We start from the raw sequence: 23,397 nt of genomic DNA, 5'->3' as shown, positions 1-23,397 counted from the left end.
CAAAAAGTATTTATGATAGTGTTTTTGGTTGATCAAATCTGATGATCATGATGTAGGGAGAGTTACCCTGTAAGAAATTTTTTAAATGTCACACTGGTTTAGACCACATTCCATTTCAGATTCATTTTGTGGGAGAACATGAATTCTTGCCATGATTCCACCTCGCTAAATGTCAGTCATGTTTCTCAAGCACCCTTGCCTTGCCTTAAGAGCTCTCATCTGGCTATAAATCTATTTACACCCAATTAGACCTACTGTCACCTCTGAGGTGGGATGTACTCCCCCAGGGAAACAAGTTTCCTGGTTGTTGCCAGACAAGAAAAGTAGTTCTTGGTATTCACCCTAAAAATTATTCAGGGGATTTGAAGGGTGCGCTCTTCTTCTGGCACTGGGAGCTGTGCGGCCACAGCCGTGCTGCGGGGTCTACCTCTTTCTGACCTGCATATCTCATTCACGTGCCCTTCTGGACTGGAGTCTTGATGTTGGAGGTCCCTCTCCCATCTGCCTGTCTCAAAGAGACCTCGCCTGAGCATTTTTGCTGACTCTTGAGGTGCAGCGAGCTGAGTGGTGGCCTTCTTCCCAGGGCAATACACCACAGTGTCGTGCAGGGATGTGGCATTTTCTGTTTTGTCCCCAGGAAGAGCATCTGGAGCGGAGGAAGGAGATAAGAGAGGGTGAAAGAGAGGCGTGAGGGAGAACAGCTCAGGTTGCATGAAACCAGCTCCAGTGGCAACTGAACTGCCGTTTTCTTCTCTCTCTTTCATAAAGAAAGCAAGCCTTTCTTCTTTTCTTTTATAAAGAAAGAAATCCAAGCTTTTCAGAAGATGAGCAGAAATCTTCAGGTTGGCTACTAGGATGAAAACTAATGCTGTGGCTAAGGTGGGTCCACCCTCCAGATCAAGCCGTCGGTGCTGGTGTCTGGGGAGATGCAGACTTGGCCATGCTGCAAATACTAACAGAAGAACTTCACTGACCGGCCTCACAGTCTATGGACGTGGGTATAGAACCTGGAAATGAGGCCAGCCTAACCCCACTATTCTTCTGCCCTAAATATGAAGTCATATTCCCAATTCTTTATATTTGTTCTTCTCTGACTTCTGAGCTCTGCCTGTTTCAGGCACTGCTTCTTCATCTGGCATTCTTGATTATTTAAAATCTCTTACTAGTGAATATTTGCAGGAATGGCAACTTTTATGTAAACTAATCAGATACTGGGAAAAACACCTTGATGAATCACTATGGTACTACTACTATACCTTGGCTAAAATATGAAAGCACAAAGGGGCCTGTGCTCAGTATTATTCTGTATAGGACCTTGCCGCAAGCAGGAAACGGGGTTAGGGGATGAGATTCAGAGCCAAGTAAAGCTGTCTGCAGTTTCTGTCTAGTGGACACAGCTATCGAAAGGACACTAAAATAGCTCCTAGATAGGATAGTTGGTTTGTGCCAGGAATTTACTAAGCATCTACATCATTTTCTGGGAAATAACTAAATCCTTGTTGATATTATTTGTCAAGATAAAACAAAGCAAAAGCTAGTTAAAACAATTCAGCAAGGGGAAAAGCAAGCAGTTTGAAATTTAAAAAAAAAAATGCCCAAAGACATCTATTTCCATCTCCTTTATTTTCTCTGTCCTTTCTGTGCCCTTCAGAATGTGGTTGCATGTGATGGATGGGTCAGTTCGATTGTGAGATTGATTGGGGGGACTAGATGGCTCTGCTGGTTGCTGTAGAATTTCATATTTCCTGGGTGCCTTGTTGCATTTGGGATATGTTTGGTCCCAAGGTGCCAGGAACCTCCAGTTTTACTTACATTTGAAGGCCTTTGGTGGTGGAGGGCATTTGGAATTTCTGAAGTCTTGGGCATCTCATTCCCTTTTTTGTTTGTTTGTTTGTGCCAGATTTCCACTTGAAATAACAGAACCTTGTGGGTGATTAATAGCATTAAGGAAATGATGCCAACACATCTCTCCAAGAGGGCACTGGGGTCTCTTACTTCCCCTTCAGTATCCCACTCATTCAGAGTAGACCTAAAGAACACTTGGGTTTTCAGATCCATCCTCCATCAATTTACTGAGAAAATATTTAAAACTTAAAAAGACGTTCTGTTTTCCAATATTTAGGCTGCCCAGAGTGACTGCAGACTTGACCGTCTGGAGCCAGGAGCTCTGAAAGTTTTTATTGACATCTAGTGAGACCTGTCTCCCTAGCAGCCTCTGCAAACACAGGGGAGGAAAGGGAGTTGGGATGAATTGAATATTTACGTGTACCAGGCTTAAAAACATGTCTTATGCATGACAACTTATTTAAACCTCATAATACACATGGGTTTATTATTAATAAGCTCACCCCCATTTAACAGATAAAGGCACGGAGGCCTACAGTCTGTAATGAACTCAGCAAGATCCCAAGTGTGATGACTCCAAAGTGGATGGGACACCTCCTCTCGGCTCTTTTTTCTTTAGCAGGTGCATCTTGTCTAAACTTTTGGCTTTAAGAGGTCAGAAGGTGGACTTTTAACACTGCTCTGTGATTCTTTTTTTTTTTCCTCCTGCTTTCCAAACCTGAATGGGCTTCCTCCTGTGCTTCCAGCCCTCCTTCATGTCCTCTTGGTTCCCTTTAGAAGAAATGCCTGTGTTTCTCATTCCTCTTCTTTATGAGTCTTACACAGCAGGGGCTCACTAGGGCACCGATTTAATGAAATAAAAATTTCAAGCATGTTTGGTTTAATTCTAGGTGATACCAGTAAAGAATTGTGGATGCTTTGTAGTCAGGTTTAAAGGGAAGGGAAAAGGTGGAAAGAAGAAAGTAGGTCAAGTATAGCACCTGGGTAATGTCTCCTTAAGGACTGCCTAGTGAAGGTTTTGCTCTTAAAAATAGAGAAATAATGGGACAGCCATAGCATTTTGATACCTATGTATCCTGCAATTTTGAGTTTGGCAGTTTGTAATATCTACCAGTTATGCGAATCTTATATGTGCCAGCCACTGTTCTAATTAATATATAATATATATGTATATTGATTTATTGTGTCTATAGTATGCATACCATGGAGTGTACATACTATGTATATACATAGTTTACTTACATAAATAGTATGTAACCCTTTGAGGTACAGACTCATATAATCTCAAAGAAAACAGAGGCACAGAGAGGTTTATTAACTTGCCCAGGGTTAGACAATTAGGGGCAGAACTGGAAGCTGAGCCCATGAAGGATGGCTTCAGAGCTCCTGACCATTGTGCTACCCTGCCTCTCAGTGGCAGGGGCTCAGCAACTCTGTTTCATGATTTCATGGGGTTCTAAAGATTATTTTTCTTTTTAATTAAAACCAGCCCACCATACAGTTGGAAGGGTAAATATTTGTTATGTTTGGTGACAGACGTGATGGGTTTTAAAAAAGGGTCTAAGTCAGTCATGTACTTTCTCTTACAAATTCTTCCTCCATCTGTATTTACTGTATGAAAAGGTCACTTGAGCACAAGTGCTCAGATTTCATGCTTATAAGTAGCTTCCCTGTGGCTAAAACTTTGCTCTACAAATTGACTTTAAAAATATTTTGTAATAATGTATATTGCTCTCTAATACAAACGCCCTGGAGTCATTGAGTTATGGGCTTCCTAACTAGGACTTTTGTGGCAGTATTTTCCATAAACACCAGGAATTGGCAAGTGATTTTTTGTTCCACTCTCGAATTGTAGTCCTTTCTCATGACTGTCCGTGCACTCATACTTACCGGAAGGAGCAGAGGCTCTGGACGACATGAGCTGTTTGCCTTGTCAGTCAGTACCTGGCTCCAGTTTGTGGGGGGAGGAGAGAGGGGGAAGACTAAAAAACCTAAAATGGTAAATTACTGTAGGTTCTGGAGAAAAATAGAATTAGAAACATTTGTGGTTCGGATGAAAATAGCACATTTCCTTTCTGCTTGGACTATGGGGGTCAAAGTACTCCGGGGAATAGAAAATAAATACAAATTGATCCCTCACCGGTCAAAGGAAATGCTCTGACTCTGGGAGCTGAAATGACAGCTCCAGATTTGAGGATCTTGTGAAACCACTTTTGAAGGTTAAACAAAACAACACTAGGAGAGTTTTTTAAAAAGTGGCGTGCTGTGTTAGGAAATCTGGTCTTTCAAGAATGACTTAAGTAGCCCTTTTCCAAGACTGACCAGTGGGCAGCAGAACCTGATGGGGTGCTGTTGCTGACCATGGTCCTTTCTTCTTTTCTTGCAGGTGAGAAGCCTTATAAGTGTTCATGGGAAGGATGCGAGTGGCGTTTTGCACGAAGTGATGAGCTCACGAGGCACTACAGGAAACACACAGGTGCAAAGCCCTTTAAATGCAACCACTGCGACAGGTAAAGAGACTCAGAAGCTGCTGGGCTAGGGAGGGGAGATGGTGAAGTGGGTTGGAGGGTGGGCTGTGTTCTTGGATTTATCATAAGCCTGTCTCACAGGTAGTTGGGTGTGGGAATGCCTTTTACTTCTCCGTTGACAGAATGAATGAGATAGGGTTGCCCTCTTGCCTGTAATGAACAGGTGGCATGAATTCTTGGTTCAGTCACACAAGCATTTACTGAACAATAGCTTTGGGCCAGGAAGCGTGTTAGTCGCTGGCTATCACGTGACATAGTTTCTACCTTGGGGAGATGATGCTACAGATAATTTTAGGAAATTAATTGAAAAGTAATAATATGAAAAGTAATAGGAGAGAGAATGGTCACCTGTAGCTGCTTCTGATCTTTTTATTAACATCAGTACCACTTTCCCTCATCCTTAGTAATAGAAAAGAGTAGAAAGCTAGCTTAACAGAAGATAGGCTAGTTGTAAGGCTTTTCTCTGAAGCGTTATTGGAAGTGAATTTTATGGAAGAGAGTTCCCATTCTTTGAGGGCCTGGACCCTTCTTTCTCTTTTGAAAATAGGTACAAGGGTCCAAAACATGTGAAGCTTTGAGAATTTATCCTGTAATTCAATTTCAAGCCTTCAGCATTTGGTAGTGGAAGAAAGATCACGTAGCAACAGATACTACCCAAGTAATAGTATCTGACAGCCTTGGCATTATCAACCAATAAACCCCAAAATGGAGACTCTGCAGGCCAAGGTGAAGGCAGGATTAGGTTTAGACATAATCAAATAATGGGCTTGCGTCTGAGCGTGTTATCCTTCTAATCCTATTTCTGTGTTTAAAAGGAAGCTTAAGAAAATTAACCATCTTTTTAATGCAATACTAAAGGTCTCGGTTATGATGAGAAAAATGCTTCTAATACGATAAAAGCCTCTGAAAGCCTCAGGGTTCCCTGGCTTGGCCAGCAGCTCGCAGGACAGCAGGAGGGGTGTGTAGGATGTCAGCAGAGGCCTGGCTCTCCTCGGGAGGAAACGCGATTGCATCCTGCCTCCCCAGCCCCCACGTTCCTCCGCTCACCAGCCCTTCCTCTGTAGTAGCGTGTGTTTCTCTGGAGAGCAGGGCAGGAGTGTCCAACTCCCATGGGTGGCCAAGTTGGCTTGGTGCTCCTTTCAGATGCTTATAAAGAAGCAATCGTGTTTTTTCCTCTTTTTCCCCCCTTCTTCCTGAAGAGGCTATTTTGCTCTTATCTTTACTCTGTAAGAACTAAATAAAGGCCCCATGCCTCCTGGAGCCCAGAGATAACCTCCCACCCCAGGGCTGAGGAAGTGCTCTTCATGCAGCTATTGTGTCCCATTGCCTTGGAACTGTGTCCTGCTACCGCGAGCACAACTTGTTGAATTGACATCCCATTACCATTCCTCCTGATTTCACGTGAATCAGCGGCTGTCCTTCTGTGGGGTATGCTCCAGTCAAGTTTCTCTTTAATGTCTTCCTTCAACTCCCACCTCAAGTTTCAAGTTTCCCTGGTTCGCTCCTCCAACCCTGGCTAATAAAGGAGCCAATAATAAACCATACAGATGGCGACGCTCTGCCCACAGGCCTTTGGGGGGAGAGCATTCCATTAGCCCAGCTGGGATGAAGGAGAATTCTTTGTGAGTTGTCTAAGTATGATGTGGTGGATCCACACAAAAGTCACCTTCTCTGAAGGGTTTTGAGTCTGTTACTTAGAGATTGTGAGCATATGGGCTGCCATAATCCTTAGGAGTGGACAAAGAGTTCTTATGGGGAGATTTCTAGAGTGAGTATTCCTCTCTTCAAGTCAACTGACTTGCTGAGGAATTTACAACTTTCCAGCAGTCAATGTATTGGGGTTCAACTTGGCTGTTTGTATGATTCACGTGGAGAAATATTCCAAACCGATTGGTTATTGCAGTGAAGGAGATATCAAAGATGGGTGATTTGGTTAGTCTTTTGCTTTAATTTTCTTCATAAAAATGTACTGTGGTTTCTTGAGCTAGAAATTTGCTGAGTAGATGATATAAATTCTGTGACGTGGTGTTTGGGGGAGATTGAGAGCAGATCAAAGTCCCATGGCAGAGGCCAACAGTGCATTTGCAACAACGTCAGAAATGAGAGGTTGGACTCTCATCAGTGTCTCATGACACTTGCGTTTCAATTGCAGCGATTGTGCTAAAAATAGACAGGTCTGGGAGGTGGCCTGGGGAATTGGAGTGGTCCCAAAGCTGATGAAAGTCTGTAGTGACTGTGCAATTGGCATTCCTTAGAAGACTTTTACCTTCAGAAACAGAGAGCCTCTGTGGCCCTTAGCAGGATGCTATATCCTATTGGTACCACAGTATATATGAGTATGCTACGTCTTGCCTCTTGAAATTTGAACCATTAGACTACCCTACTTAGAAGCTAAGTAGGGCTTGGACTCCTTTCCTTTAAGCATGTACCAAGTCTAACTTATGCTTTTATTTTGCCTGTAGTGTAGTTTAAAAAATACATGAGGTTTTTTGGGGTTTGGGGGGGTTTTTTTGGCCAACATTTAAAATTGTTAAATGTCACACAGAAAAGCCTATTTTTCTGGCTTTGTCTGGAAAAATCAGATCTGGCAACAGTGGGCTCACATTCCCATGTAGCTGTGACTGGCTGGAGCTGAGTAGCAGTCACTGCCCATTTGTGACGGCCGTGTGATGACTGCTTTTCCGCTGGTCCCACTACTCCCTATGGTCTCCCCAACGTGAAGACAAGCCTTTGGTTGCCAAGTATTGTCTCACTAGTTCTGTTGTTTCCTCTCTGAAAAAGAGCAATATTGCTTTATGTTCATCCTTATCAGAAGAGAAAGAGACAGTCCGAGTGCTGTGTGTTTCTCACACTTGGCCCAGTGCACTTATTTGCTTTATCTACTGGCCCCTGCAGACACTGGTTTTGGGATCTTTGGCTTCAGGTTTGTGTTAGGGAGAAAGCAATGAGGTGGTTGTGCCATTTTCTTCCCATCAGACCGATCAGTGCAGTCCACTGAGTGACCAGCTGCTAGAGGGAAGAGTTGTTTCTCAGCCCATAGAACATGAGGCTGCTGATAGTGGTTAAACAGGGCTCTGTTACCATTAGCAGTAATAGACAGGCCATCGCTCTACTGACTCAGCACCATTGTAGTCCAACGAGACTGCTACCAGTATAGTACATCCCCGATCTTGGGCAGTTTAGAGGGAACATTTTGATCCTTTGTCGGCCCACTTATAGGTGGTAGGAAATACCAACCAGTATCACAGCTCTTTGGTCCCCTAGAGGATTGCTGCTGGCATAATACCCACGTGACTTTTAGCCTGCCTTTTTTGTAAGCAAGAGAAATGGCTGTGGGGTTTGACTGGCTCTCCATGATACACAAATTTCAATCATTAAGGGCCTTCTTATTTAAGATCATCTGGCTGCTGTATAGTTATAAATACCCTCTGGGGGTATATAACCCTTAAAATTATTTGATTCTGCATTTCTAGATGCCAAGATTATCTATTACCTTTTATTGTTCCTATGTGGAACTCAGTAAGTACAAATTAATAAATAAATATAAATTAATCATGCCTAAGTATCTTGCTGGTGTATTGAATTTAAATAAAAACCTCACTGGTAAGGAGCCTGGTCTAATTTTGAGCATCCTATATTTCCTAGAATTTGAACAAATAGTGATGCTTATTTGATTCAGTCAGAGTGCAGTTACATTTTACACTATGTTAATGATTTGGTTTGTTTTTTTCACTTTTTTTAAATGAAGGAACTTGAAGGAGAAAGGCCAGGTTAGATAGCCAGCAATTGGTAGAGGCAGGATAAAAGTTGAACACATGCATACAGAATGGTTCTTTCCAATAAAATTCTATATCAAGAATACTATTTTCCTGAAATTTCCCAGGATATAGAGAGGCGAGGAAAGGGGTTTGGTCCATTCCAGGACCTCTCTTGACTTCTTACCATCTCCAATCCCTGTGTTCCGTTTTGGGACAGGCAGGATCCTCGGTGCCTACTTTGTTGCTTGCTGAGAGGTCCTTACTGCTCAGGCCTGACTAGCTGAACCTCTGGATTAATTTTCTAGTTGCTGCCATGACCGACTGCCACAAGTCGAGTATCATGTTTATTTACTTTACAAATGCATTATCTTACAGTTTTGTGGGTTAGAAATCCAACACAGGTCTCACTGGGCTAAAATCAAGGTGTCAGCGGGGCTGCCTTCTCTTCTGGAAGTTCTATTGGAGAATCTACTTCCTCACCTTTCCCAGTTGCTAGAGGCCACCCACATTTCTTGGCTCCTGCCCCTTCCTCCACCTTCAAAGCTGCTGAGCCCTTCTTGTGCTGCCGTCTCTCTGGTTCTCTCTTTCAATTTCCTCTTCCATTTTTAAGTCCCCTTGTGATAGTTTTTGCCCACCCAGATAATCCAAGATAATCTCGCTACTTTAAGGTCAGCTAATTAGTAAATTAATTCCATCCACAACCTTAATTTCCCTTTGCCATGTAACCAAACCTAGTCACAGTTACTGGGGATTCAGTGTACACATTTTGGGGGGCCATAATTCTGCCTGCCACAAACTCCTTAAATTGATAGCTCTTTTTTCTTCTCAGCCTAAAATGTAGATGTGGCTAAGAGCATGGCTCTGGAGTCAGACTACTGCATTCAGACCCTGGTGTGGCCCCTTTCTGATGAATATCTCATCTGGTAGTGGAGATAAGTAGATACCTTCTTTATAGGGGTTCTTGTAAGGATAACTTTGAAAAAGAAATACCTACAAAGAGAACAAGCCAACTTGGAACTCCTTTCTCTAGGTTGTTGGGATGAAGGAAGGAGAGAGAGAAAAAAAGGAAGAGGAAAGAAGGCAGCAAGGAGGGTGGGAAAGAGAAGGGACAGTGGCTAGTATGAGCTGTGCCCCCCAGGACAGGACAGAGTGATGCAAGTTACATGCTAAATTCCCTGCGTGCTATATTGCTTTTTCTGTGTGCCAGTGATATCCGAGTACTTGCTTGTAAAGAAAACTTAGTAATGCTTTATAGCAAATCAAATCCCCTTTTAGAGGTAACTCTAAGAGATTATCCAAATATCTTGCTCATACCAAATCAGGGCCTGAAGTAAGTGGGTATAATTGGAATTGTTATTCAGAGTGTTATTGGACTGGATTGTATTCTGCTCTACTTTTCCCATTCTTGTGTGTTTTTCATTGTACCCCTGCCCTGTTTCACTTCATTTCTGTGGCATTTTATCCTGTACATGTACCTATTTAAGGAATGGACACAAACAGAGGGTGTGGAGAATGTTGAGGTCAGGGGGAAGGGTGGATTTTTTTGTTTGTTTGTTTTAAGAATGAACAAACAGGGAAATCCTGCAATGAATAGGAAACTATGCTAACCTGAACTGGGCAGTTTGCTAACATCCAAATAAGAGTTTTGGACTATGGGGATATCTTGGGCTTCAGGGGACCCTGGGAACTTTCTCATAGGTGAGAAAGTGGCCAGTTTCAGGAGAAGGCTCCAGAGGGACAGCACACACCCAGAGCTGAGAATGAGCTGCTGTTGTACGTGCCGACTCTACTGGGATTCCAGCCCGGAACCTTAGACTGTAGGCTATAGGGATATGGACATACCCACACCACTAGTTTTCAGATAGGACATTTATCATCTCAGGTCACTAAGAAGAACAGAATTAGCTTTGTCTTTAGGCTTGGCTGGATCCAGCTTCTTAGGTGTTGTCTTTGGGACTCTTTCTTTCTCTTCTCACACCACCCCTTTTTCTCTGTTGACTTCATCAAGGTGGCTCTTTCCCACAATGGCAGCATGGAACCCAGCAGCTCCAGGTTTATATCTTCGCAGTTTAGCAGCCTAGTGGAAAGAGAACTTCTCCTTTCACGCAGCTTCAGCAGATGTCCCAGGGCTGCTGCTCAGTGGACTTTGTGGGTCACGTGGTTATCACTTAGCAGATCAATATGGCCATACTTCAACCTTAGGAGAGATGTTAGCCCCACACAAAGGAGTATGCAGATGAGTTGGTACCCAAGAGAACATCAAGCTGCTGGTGTCAGAGGAAAGAGAAAGGAGTGAAGACAACCACTCCATCCACTCTGGCGCTGAGGAGGGCACTCAGTGACAGACTGCAGGGACCAAGAAACAGGTCAAAAGAGTGGGCTCGAAAATCTGCCTGGGTTCTAATCCCAAATCTGCCACTTGCCAATTATGCTACCTCAGCCTCAGTTTCCTTACCTACCCTCCCCCCCACCACCCCTCACATACACAAAGGGTAAGACTAGTTACCATGGAGGGTTGCTGAGGATGTTATGGGGGTAACATTGGGGAAACCCCTAGCCCAGGGCCTGCATATCATAACCTACTCAACACATGTGAATGTCCTTCTCCATTCCTTTCCTTGACTTGGAGTCTGTGTAGGCCTGTAGATGTCACAGGCAGGATTTCTGGGCTTTCATTATAAAGCTCAGGGTGAAAATCTGAGTGCTGAAATGTCAGAATTCTACCATTCGATAATACAGGTGAATTACTCTTTACTGTACATACAGTATGTACAGTATGTGGGCATGGTTTCCAAAGTACTTTCGCATTCATTTTTTCTTTAATCGTTACAATTATCATCACGATAGTTAACATGCATTGCGATCTTACTGTGTTCCAGGCAATATTCTAAGCACTTCCCATAGATAATCTAGTTTAATCCTCACAACTAACCTATGAAGTAAGTGCTATAATGATCCTTGTTTTACTGAGGAGGAATTAAGGCACAGAGAGGTTGATGTGCCAGAGTCACACAGGTGTTGGTAGAGCTGGGATTTGAACTCCTGAGCTTCCCTTCCCAGCCCCTTTCTCAGTACATGTGTACTGTCTCTCTTTGAGGTAAGGTTAATCATTTCCTAAGGGGTGATGGAAGTTAAGTTCTTTCCTCGGCCCTCTCTAATATCCTCATTGTTGTTTATATTTCCTAGGTGTTTTTCCAGGTCTGACCATCTTGCTCTCCATATGAAGAGACATATCTAAAAAACCGAAAGGCCAGAGTTGCTGTTACGTCAGCCAATGTCTGAAGGAAATGCCGAGAGGCAGGGGGCTGGACTTCAGGCGAGGACACATTGCCTCGCAGAAGAAAGTTCTCACTTCTAAACCTCTGTGTACACACACACACACACATACACACACGCACACGCACATACTCACACAGACCCACACACATACACACTGTCATGCACTCAACTATATTTAAAATATATACGTCTATTCTTTATGCCTTGCCCTAGCCAGATGGTAGAAGACGAAGAAGAAGGAAACCGGGTGAACTCAGCAAGGCAGACTGGCTGCTTGCTTCAGCACTATTGGAATTATTTCCCGCTGTTGCCAATGGAAATCAAAGAAAATGGATGTGACGTCTCTGCAGGTGGACGGCAGTACGAGGGGCTTATTTAACTTGCTTCTCAGTGCAACTTGATAGGAGAATACCACGTCTTAAAGTTGCATATGTGTAGCACTAATGTTTCTTTTTAAATAGTTGGGGGAAAATGACCTAGAAAACCAAATTGCAGTTTGGTAGCCAAAATTAACTCTTGGTTTATTTGTCCTTTGTGTGTGAAAAGTCCTACTATTCCGTGCGTCAGACTTCCTCACAGAACTGTTGATTGGTTTTGGTTCTTCTTAGTACTATTGAGATCTTTCGAGTCGATACCAACGGCCTTAGCGGCGGCAGACTCTGGAATAACACCTTACACCTTTCTGGCCTGCATTTCTCTAGACTTCACTCTCAAGGGAGGAGTTTTCTTTTCTTCCTTTTTTGACTCTTGCACACCATATGCACTAGGGATTCTGGAAACTTCTAGCATGACTGCAAAGTGGCCAAGAGAATAAAGTCCTTGATGATAAATCACAGTATATCCCTTGAGCCTCACCTTATTGCCAGTGCTAGATTTTTTCTTTTTAATCTCTCTGTTTTTGCTAATGAAAACTTGAAAAGCTTGTTTGGAAGCTAACATGTTTTATCTTTTCTCCATGGACTAAACCTCTCCAGGACTCTCTCGGCACCTGGATGTCCAGCTCTCGAAGCAGCCAGTCAGATGGGACATCACAGTTCTCTCATCCTCCTTGAGGCATGATGACCTCAGCTTCTAGTGATCAACCACTGTGCTGTGTGTCATTGCTACCCTATAACCAGTTACAGCATAGATGTCGCTAGTCTCAAAGGGCAGCTGCATATTTAATCTAACTCTGGGTTATGACCTGACACAAAGCCAAAAATATCACTCTTTCCAGGAGTGGGGAAAACTGAGGATGCCTCCCAGGTCTAGTGGCTTCACAAAACATCATCCTCTCTTCCTCTCTCATACCCACTGAGCTCACATTGCCCCACTTGTTAAAATACACAATTCAAAATGCCGTTGTGGGAATGAGGGGTTGATATGGAAGGAAAGGGTTGAAAGGTTTCTCATGGTCTGTCTAAAAGGAGAGACACATTTCTAAGTTTGTCTTTGGCTAGGCCCACCATGATGTGTGACCTAGAACATCCAGGATCAACAGAGGCCTCACATTTACTCTGCAAGCTGACTGCAAGGGGCTCACACTCCTTATGTTTCATCCCATACTCATACACCCGGTATTGGTCTCTATCTACCCGCATTTGTAGCTAGCTGGCACTGGCTTCAACTCCAAAGACTGCCTTTAGGACCGTTAAATGGCCTGTGCCAGCAAGTGGGGTGGTGATTAGGACAGATTGTATATTTTGTATATTTGGGGACCATCCCTTCAAGACACGTCTAACAAAAATGGCATTTGGTCCACACGCGGTTGCTGCTCCTTTATACCAGCTGGCTCCCCTCTGCCCTCTGACTTTTTGACTCATTGACTGTTAAAATGCCACCCCATACATATTTGGGATGCAAAACTGAAGTCTTTAAAAGGAAATAATAATATGAGGAACACAAACACATATATGACAGCAACCTTCAAGATCCTTGGCATTTGGGTTTCCGCTTTCTGCAAACTTTGTTTTCACTGAAATGTTGAAACTACTCGTCTGAGGGCAAAGAAACATTATCACAAATGCTGTAGCTGCCAATTGGACACTTGGGGCATTTCGAGGTCTGGCCCTTAGAATTTTCTTTCTCTTTTTTCAATTTAGACCAAAACCAAAAAAAACAAAAACAAAAAAACAAAAAACAAAAAGGAAAACAAAAAAACAACAACAAAAAAGAAGAAACACCCTAAACACACACACACGTACGCACACACATACACAAAATCTGTCCATTTGCCGGAGGCAATTATGTATATGTTAGTTGGAGGGTTTTTAAAAAATCAGTTTTATTCCAAAGATTTAAAACTAGACATGACTTACATGACTTAGAAACAATTTCTGGAGCACTGCTAGCTGACAATCTTGTAGTTCTCTACTGCATTTGAGTGCATTTTGTGGCCAGTCCATTGGGGCGCACCATGGGATTATATTTGAATGTGTGGTGCATCCTTTCTGGATGAAGGGTGTGTGAGGGACCTTGAACCTCAGCTGTATTAAACTGTAGCGCCTCCAGTCAGTGCACTAGATGAAACTTTAGACACCCCAAATTTTGTTGGTTCGTTTATTTTCCTTTCTCTAGCAGCCTCCAGCATGAACGCACGCACACGCCAGCGATGGCATTAAGCCATGGCTGCCACGATTTACAAATGTTCTCTCCCCAGCTGGAGCTGCTCTTGCCTCTCGAAATGCTATTATTAAGGGTTTATAATACTTAATTTAATTTTCGAACTGACCAATGCAAGGCTCTATTAAAAAGAAAATTTTTTTTAAAAAAAAGAATACAAAAGAGTAATCATTGCTTGTTTGCTCCCTATTTTCATCTGTGGTCTCATTTGAATGTGGCAGAACAAAGGCCCTATGGTCCTCACCAGTGTCTGAACTGTTCAGTAATTTCTCTCTCTCGTATCAGTGAGGTCCTTTGTAATCTGCTCCTGACCTTTCTCAGAGTGGGGTGCACGGAAACGCGATGGTGGCACTTGCTTGTTTCAAGTCCTTTGTTGACTATGAGAATCGGCCTGAGAATTTGGTGGGTGCCAAGCGTATGGCTTTGAAACTGTTCTCCTCTAGCCCAGATTGACACCTGTGAATGATAATCAGTCCTAACCATGCAGGTGGGGGTAGCCCCAATTATTTTGGAAAGGGATTTGTGATAAAATGTCCCTCATCTCTGAAATGGCAGAGATGGTGGCTGAGAGCCTCTAGAGTTAATTGATCTTCCAAGGCATAACCTGAAGATATTCTGCTCCAAGAGGACTCGTTATTTAAACAGTGCTTTAGTGGACATTTGAAACACATTAAGCCTTTTTCTCATTTGAATTGTTATCTCCTAACATTCCAGGGGACCCCAAATTTGAAAGGAAAAACCTGGCATGATGTTTCTTGTGGCTGTCCCCTCAAGCACGCTGTATCCAAGGTTCGGAGTTTGTGTAGAAAAAATGTTTCTAAGCCACATACAATTGTCTATTTCAAGTTATGCTTCTTTCTCCTACCACATGGCTGGAAGTCAGAGACGTGGAAACCTGAAATTATAATGCTGCTCCTAGCTACTGGCCTCCTGCCCCACTAATGGTTAATTGGCCCTGCTTAATGCCTGGTGGTGATGAGTATTATGTCCAGAAAAGAGATGTTCGGATTCCATGACAAAGCTACATTTTGTAAAAATATTGGAGACTCCAAAATGAAATTCACGCTGACCATTTCCTTCTCCTTGTGCTTTCCCCTTGCAAAGCCCTTCAATGTCCCCTTCTCTTGATGCCATCTCCGCCCCATCTCCACCTCTTGTGCCCTTTGACATCTTTGATTGCTAATTATAACAGGGTAAAAAGACAGCCAACCTCATGCACGATTAGCAGAACTGATTCCTAGTTTTAAAAAATCTTCGCAGCTAGAGAAGATTTTTTAAGGACTTTAGTTTGGGATAAGCTTCCAGAGTCTCATGTTTTTTTGTCTCAAAGGGGAAAGAAATGGGATGCTTTTGGGGGGTGGGGTTCATCCAGTGTGTTCACAACACTCTGCCTACAGCCCTCACTCCTGCTTTCTATGGCAGAACCAAAAGAAATAAACTCAAATTGAAAGAACAATAAAACCCGGTGATTAGTTTTGATGGTTCAAAATGATTTCCTCTATGGAAGTCACTTCATAAAATGTAAAATACAGCAGGAAGTGCTTTTGTCTTCTCTGTTGCACGAGCTGTTTTTAGGAGAAGGAAGATGGTAGGGAAAGTCAGATGCAGCACATTTCGTTGTGTCCTTTTCTTTCTTTTTAAAAAAATCCTATGAGGGCCAGCATTTCTGGCTGCAAATTTTGCACCCAGGACATTGCCAAAGTGAAAATTCAGTTAGTAGAACCGGGTTGAAATTTCCTCAAGGAAGCTTTCCCTTGCATTTTCCAGAAGTGGCCGTCTGTCAGGCGCAGGAGTGGGGGCAGGAGGAGAAGACTCAGATTCTGGGTGTCTGGATTAAATTTCGGTAAACATGGTGATATCTCCATTTGAAAACTAGAGGGCCTGGCCTGAGTATACATCATTGCCTCTTTGATGGCCTACTTTCCTCAGTGAGGATCTTTGGGAATACTTGAGATGGAACAACAGAAATGTGTCAAAGCCAGAACTGCCTGAAAATAATGAGACATCCCATGACTAACTGCCTGAGGCTTCAGGGTTTTCTCTTGCTTTTAACACTCTCTTAAATCTCCTCTCTGTTGGTTCCTAGTAGATCCCGGAAAAGGGAAAAATAAAGCTGCAGTTAACTTTCTTAATGTGCACCCTTCTGATACAGTACTGTATTCTTCAGGTGTTTTGCATTACATATAAGTCCTTGGGAAACAGGTATCAAAAGTGGAGAGAGAAATCCTAGGCCGTCACTTTGCAAATATCCCAAACAAGAGACTCTTTTCAAACAGGGCTCCTTCTCAGTGGTCATGAGGGGAGGCTGATACTTTCTTTGTTGGGGACTGTTTATACAATTTTTTTTCAACTGTGAGCTTTGGAACCGTAAATTGCTTTGACTCCAGCTTCTGTCTACTGCCATAAAATGGACCCCACATCAGAATAATGAGGGTGGTATGTACACACACACCTAGACGTGTGTGCATATGTACCTATTGTACCTTCACAGAAGGAAAACAGGCTACTGACGTTTAAGAGGAGTAGCCACCAGTGCCTAATATCTTTTGGGGGGGATGGATGCTTATAATTGCCAGTATATTGAAACCACACTGGGAGTTCCACATAGAGGGGAGGGGCAGTGGGTAGGAAGAGGGGACATTTTAATCCTAGGCCTTTGGACTGGAGGCAGAAGGATTTCTGCAGTTCTAGGTCCTGAAGGCTTTGGGGCTCATTGGCTGGTTCTCAACCTTTTCATTGTTTCTTCCTAGCATGCATTTCCAATCTAAACCCAGACTCAGTTTAATTTCCTTATCTTTCACATCTGCTTCATTCCAGGGAGGAAAAATACACCTGTTATGGCCAAGATCTCCTTGCTAACACAGAGGCAAAACTAAACGTTAATGTTTTTGAAGCCTCCCCTTCCTTTTCCCCCTTCTACTCCCATTGCACAACTTCCAGCCGCCACCACTCTTCTTTCAAATCTTGATTATCCTCTTAACAGTTGCTTGAAGAAGTTTATTTTTGCACTATACATTTTCTTTTTGCCAGATGTGTCTAACAAGTGTGTTTGGAGAGACCTACTCCCAGCCCCCTCCCTTCCCCCCCACCTCCCCGGTCACATTCTCTCAGGCCTTCTCTGGTATTTATAATATATCACGGAAGTACCCAGTCTTATAGCCCTCGGTTATGCCTTTTTTTGACATTTTATTTTTTTTAAGCTTTTTATATATATATATATAAATATATTACTTTGTCAAGTTTTTTTGCTGTACAAAAGTCTTAAGATTTAAAACTATTATTTGTATTATATGATGGTGGTATGTTAATGTTACAAAATTATTAATGAAGAAAAAATTTATTTTTGTTACTGGTCTGTTTCATAATTCTTTTTTAAATTGGTATATTGTAAGATATCTATGCAAAAAATGTTATGTGACGCATTTTTATTTAAGAATGTAATATGTGTAATAAACAGTAGAATGTGTTTGGCCTTGGAATGCCTTACTGTATTTCTCCTTAGCTGATTTCATTGGGGAAAAAAAATGCTCAAAGAGACACAAATGGGTCCTTATATACCTCAGGAAAGTTTTCTGTTTCAGAGAAAGGAAAGGCAAGAGGTTGTATTAGGTCATTTTTCTTTGGGAAGTTGTTGATTGTGTGTGTGTGTGTGTGTGTGTGTGTTTTATGGTTTGTTGATTGTGTGTGTGTGTGTGTGTGTGTGTGTGTTTTATGGTTTCAATGAGGTAGCTCAGTGCCTGAATAAGAAGGGACACAAAGCAATTTATTTCTTTGAGGAGAGAAAGGGAGCAAATAGTTAGAGGTTATGAAAAGCAATATTTTAGAATGAGGAAGATTCTAGGATGTTATGTGTTTAGGGGTTTGGGAGAGGCTTATTGAAAGCCATTTATTTGGTGAGAGAAGGGGGCAGTTTGTTCTGGGATGGTGTTAAATAGCATATTTGGAAAGGATCATTTGAAGCAGTTTGTGGAGGAGGAAAGAAAAGGAAAGGTTCGAGGAAATAACTTAAGTGAGGGATGGGTGAGTAAATTTGCAGGGCATGCTTGGTTACAAAGTGGAGAGAAAATGGCTAACCAGAGGCAGAGACGTTCAGGTGGCCATACGGAGTACAAAAAAGTAGATGTAAATTCAGGTAGCCTCAGACACTGAGGAAAGAGGGAGATGAAAGGCCTGGGGAACATTCTCAGAACTGAAAAGAACACTACAAAAATCTTCTCTTCCACACTTGACTTCCCGGAAAGGACATCATGGGACTTAACAGAAGCATATACAATGGTGATAACCTCTCTTCCTAATCAAGAACGTTTTCCATGAATTTTCACATTAGAAACTGTGGCCACAGTAACTGTACTTGCTTGGTGGGCACAGACACTTCTTAGTCTCTGAACAGGAAAACAAGAGTCAGAAGTGTGGCCGAGCATTTGGAAGGGAAGCTGGGTGATCGTGTCTCGCTCTAACAAAACTTGTGGTAAATAGAATAGGTGCTATAAAGAAAATAGCTGATATTTGAAAATTGTAAATATCAGCTGCCTCATCTCCCAAGCAGGTGAGTGAGTCAGAAACACGGCAGCCCAAGGCGGACTGATGAGAAAGCACATGATCCAGTGGAGAAAACAACAGCTGGAGTCTGCAGACCTGCTCCCTAGGCCCTGATCTTTCAGTAGCTCCAGGGCTAGATGAGTAATTTAGTTCTCATAACCAAAATCATTTTCCTGGAAATTTCTGAGTAAGGAGGAATAAGATAACTTGCAATATTACCTAAAACAAGGCTAATTATTCTGCTTCCCTGACTTGTAAAAGAATATGAAATTGGACATTTTAAGTGGGGGACAACCTGCACTGTGCCGAAATGTTAAGAGGAGAGAGTGGTAAGTCTATTTGGCATAAGGAAATGAGATGGTTCACGTGAGTGAATATTCTAGAGACTAAAGGTTCCATATTTAGAGACATAACCTTTGCTTAAAATAGATCTAAATATATATTATCCACTTTATCGCCTTTTTGAGCACCCATTTTTTGCAATATCCAAAGGGCATATACATTCCAGGATCCCCAGTAAATGTCTGCCATGGATAGTATCAAACCCTATATACACTATGTTTTTTCCTATACATACACACCTATACATATACATACATATAGGTGTAGTATATGTATACTATGTTTTTTCTATGCATACATATGATAAAGTTTAATTCATAAATTAAGCACAGTAAAAGATTAACAATAACTAATAATAAAATAAAACAATTAACAACAATAGGCTATAGTAAAAGTTATGTGAATGTGGTCTCTCTTTCTCAAAATACTGTAATATATTCCAACCACGGTTGACTGTAGGTAACTGAAATTGCAGAAAGTAGAGCCATGGATAAGGAGGGGACTACTGTAATGTAAACTCAGGGATGATTCCAGACTTTGGAATTGCCTGCCCTGGCACTAAATAGCTGTACACTTTAATAATGAGTGATTCTACTTTCTCTGCTGTGTTCTCCCTGTTTGGAAGTTGCAAATTCTTTGTGTGTTGCCTTCTAGTAATATGTATCTCCTTGTCAACTAGCAGATCAAATAAGCAAGCTTGGTAACTTCTTAAGTGCAAAAATAACTATAATTCAAATTCAACAGGCAGTAATCTGAAAGGGTAATCTGGATGTCCCAGGAGAGTGAAGTACATAAACTGTGTGACAGCTATAATGTGAGGTCGTGTATCCAGTTAGGAATGCTGGGCTGATGGAGAGAAGTCTCATAAAAAGCAGAGTTCAGTGGAATTGATAAATAATTTAGTATTTGTAGCTCATCTTCCGCTTATAGGTTTAGAAGAGGAGATGGTTAAAACTTTTCACTGAAACAAGATTTTGTGGTTACTGGTAGGTGATGGTTTTCTGGTTTATCCATGATGTGCCAGCCAATTCACAATTTCTTCTCCAGCATTAAATACTTTATCTGAGCTTTTAAAAACTATCAATATTGGCTGACTTGCACTTAAACTATTACTTTTAAAAAAAATTCTGCCTGATCATAAGATAGCTATAATACAAGTACACTGTATTTAAAAATAATGAAATGATGACAAAGAAAGTTAGAAGAGAGTGGGGAAACAAGATCCTTGTTTGTATAGAATTTTTCATTTCATGTACACTGCATTCGAGCTGCCCAACAAGACTGCATAGACTGAAAAGGTATTATTCACCACCATGACTCGTTGCCCTCACAAATAGAGAAACTGGGCGCACAGAAAGACAAATGCTGTGCTTTATGTACAGCTATCTTATGGTCAGGCATGAACCCACTCATATGTAAAATCTAAAAAAGTTGAATTCACAGAAGCAGAGAGTAGAATGAATGGCAGTTACCAGGGGAGGGGTGGGGCAGCGGTTGGTCAAAGGGTACAAAAGTTAGGAGGAATAAGTTCAAGACATCTGTTGTACACATGGTGACTATAGTTAACAACAACATATTGTTTATTTGAAAATTGCTAGGAGAGTAGATTTTAAGTGTTCTCACCACAGAAAATACGTATGTGAGGTAATGCACATTGCAATTAGCTTGATTGAGCCATGCCAGAATGTGTACATATTTCAAAACATCATGCTATACATGATAAATATACACACTTTTTATTTGTTGGTTAAAAAATCATTTAAAAAAACCAAAGAAAGGGGTTCAATGAGGGCACGTGAATGGTCAAGGCCTAAGGCATGCAGTAAGTGTCAGAGCTGGCTTGTAGGTCCCCTGACCCCCAATCCAGCAGACTTTCCTCTGTCCTTCACTGCTTCGGGGTAACCAGGAGCTAACTAAATGCATATGTATGCCTCCTGCCATGATAGCACATTGGTAACACTGACCTATTCGCCCCATTTTCTCCTCACTAGGCACAGAAGGTAACCTGTAATATAGATAGAATAATCACATGCTAGAATTGGAAGGGATCTTGGAGATCTTCTTCAATGTCACTGTACTGAGGCTCAGAAAGGTTCCAACTTGCCCACGGTCACACAGCATGTTCTTTGCAGAATAAGAGTCAATCCAGTGCTATTGCTAAGCAGTAATGCTCTACTGGTCTTGGCAGTGTTTCTTAAACTTACGTCACTTGGGTGCGACTTTCAAGATTCTTGCAATACCCTTGGGCTGTTAATTACCTCCTTTGTATTTTCTTTAAATCAACGCACTTTTTAAAACCCTAAATACCTGCTTTAGCTTTGTCCTAGGCGAAAATATTCCCAAAACTACTGGTTTGATAAAATATTTTCCTTTTTAAATACAAATGAAAATAAATAGATAACTCAAAATAAAAATACACATCTTTGTGTTACATTAAAATGCTCAATTACTACTGGTGGTACTTGAGAGGCACTATTCTGTGCCATTCTCTAAAATCTATGCTGTACTATTTCTCTTTAGCTAATTATTTAGTCCATATGATGCTCCTTGGAGCACATTTCAAATTGAATCTAAAACTAAGTGCATGTGAAAATTTAATAAAGACTGATTTGATGACTGGGAAGTTACTTAAGGATGCAGAGGTCTCTTAGGAGGAAGAAGATAATGCGGCCTGTGAGTGAAGTGACTGCATTCTCTAATGACTCTTTTTCCCCTCCTTGGAACACCCATTCCCTTAGGGAAAGGCATTCTTAGTGAGTGGGCTCAGGGTCATGTCGTGCTATTACTGTGGGGCTGGAATGGAGCCCTGAGCATTAGGCCTTGACAGCTCCAAGGAAATCCTATTCTCCCCTCGAGTCCCCCAGTCAACAGTCAGTGCCTAGAAACTAATGCATGCTGTGGAGGCCCGCCTTCATGGCATAGTTCTGGGATCTCCATGCACACACACACATAATTCAGCCTCCAACATTTTTTCCAGCCAATTTCTAGACACCTGATATTCTACTGTTAAATATTTATTTTTTGCCTAAAGGCTTCCCTATTTTTAAACTACAACTAACCAGGAAGAGGTAACTCTTTATGCCTTATTCATCACAGGTACTTTAAGGTGGAATGCATTTATGCCATGCTTTCACATGAAAAGGTTTTAAGTACAAGGAGGATGAGAGACATGGAGATTATGGATAAAAAAAGAAAAATAGAAGCAAGTGGCCAATTTAGGACACAGGAGACAGGAGGGGTAAGCAGTCAGGCAAACACTTTGTTGCCCATCACTGCAAAGCACAGGGTAGTCAAGTGACTTCATCAAGGGGCCACAGCAATATGTTGTTGCTGGCACAGTCTCCTACACAATCCATAGGCGAGTCTACGGGAACCTGGGTCTGCAGAGCTTATCACAGGAAACAGCTACCCGCAAACGGGTGGCCTCGGTTAGATAATAAGGGCAATTACAGGTCCCTGGTTTCTGGGCTTGATTCTGTTCTTTGGAGCAACACCTTCCAGCATCCTGGTCTTATTGTGAGCAGAAAGTCAACAGTTCCTTTATAAGGATGGGTACGTGCTTGAGTCACTGGGAGTATATTTAAAGGATCATCATTTTGGGATCTAAAAAACATCAGAGCCAAAGTGATGATATCTTTTCTGCAGCTCAACAACATATTATGTTCTTGGGGTTAAGTGTGCAGACTGTTCTAACTACATGAGCTAGGATTATAGGATTGCTAGTCAAAAACCCCAAGCTATACGAAAGAAAACACCCAGATCTTATTTCAATGCTCTGGTGAACTCATGGAAACAAAGACCAAAAGATTTGCCACTCGAAATCTTAAACGAATTGACTCAGTGTCAAATCTGTATGGCCAAAATTTATTTTTTTTTTTTTTTTTTTTTTTTTTTTTTTAGTAGGTGAAAATCTTTATTGATTTTCCACCAGACATTGTAGATACAGCCATTAACAAGACAGAATGCTGAACTTTATGGGAAATAACAAATTGTACCTAGTTAAATAATTTTAATTATTGAATATGCCTTGAAGTGTTTAACAGGTCTATTTAACTTAGTCATGAGGGGGCAAGGGAAGCTTCTCTGGATCAGTGGTGTTTATTTTTTTTTTTTTTTTTTTTTTTTTTTTTTTTTATTTTTTATTTATTTATTTATTTATTTATTTTTTCTTTCTTTTTTTTTTTTTAAATTTTATTTTGTCGATATACATTGTAGCTGATTAATGCTCCCCATCACCAAAACCTCCCTCCCTTCTCCCTCCCCCCTCCCCCCCAACAATGTCCTTTCTGTTTGCTTGTTGTATCAACTTCAAATAATTGTGGTTGTTATATCTTCTTCCCCCCCCCCCCGGTTTGTGTGTGTGTGTGTATTTGTGTGTGTGTGAATTTATATATTAATTTTTAGCTCCCTCCAATAAGTGAGAACATGTGGTATTTCTCTTTCTGTGCCTGACTTGTTTCACTTAATATAATTCTCTCAAGGTCCATCCATGTTGTTGCAAATGG

General features: G+C 41.7%; 1 protein-coding gene across 1 annotated transcript in view; it reads left to right on the top strand.

Moving 5' to 3' along the window:
• The window catches only part of KLF7 (KLF transcription factor 7), an 83,375-nt gene extending 68,797 nt beyond the window's left edge, over nucleotides 1-14,578 (top strand). Inside the window, exons 4-5 of the mRNA XM_063100513.1 lie at nucleotides 4,232-4,355; nucleotides 11,318-14,578. Coding sequence (XP_062956583.1) covers nucleotides 4,232-4,355; nucleotides 11,318-11,369 — 176 coding nt within the window. The 3' untranslated portion in view covers nucleotides 11,370-14,578. The remainder of the gene's footprint in view (nucleotides 1-4,231; nucleotides 4,356-11,317) is intronic.
• The last annotated feature ends 8,819 nt before the right edge of the window (nucleotides 14,579-23,397 follow it).

This window comes from Cynocephalus volans, chromosome 1, assembly GCF_027409185.1.
Source record: "Cynocephalus volans isolate mCynVol1 chromosome 1, mCynVol1.pri, whole genome shotgun sequence".
NCBI classification, from domain to species: domain Eukaryota; kingdom Metazoa; phylum Chordata; class Mammalia; order Dermoptera; family Cynocephalidae; genus Cynocephalus; species Cynocephalus volans.
The sequence above is the reverse complement of the archived record's forward strand: the minus strand, read 5'-3'. Positions and strand labels throughout refer to the sequence as shown.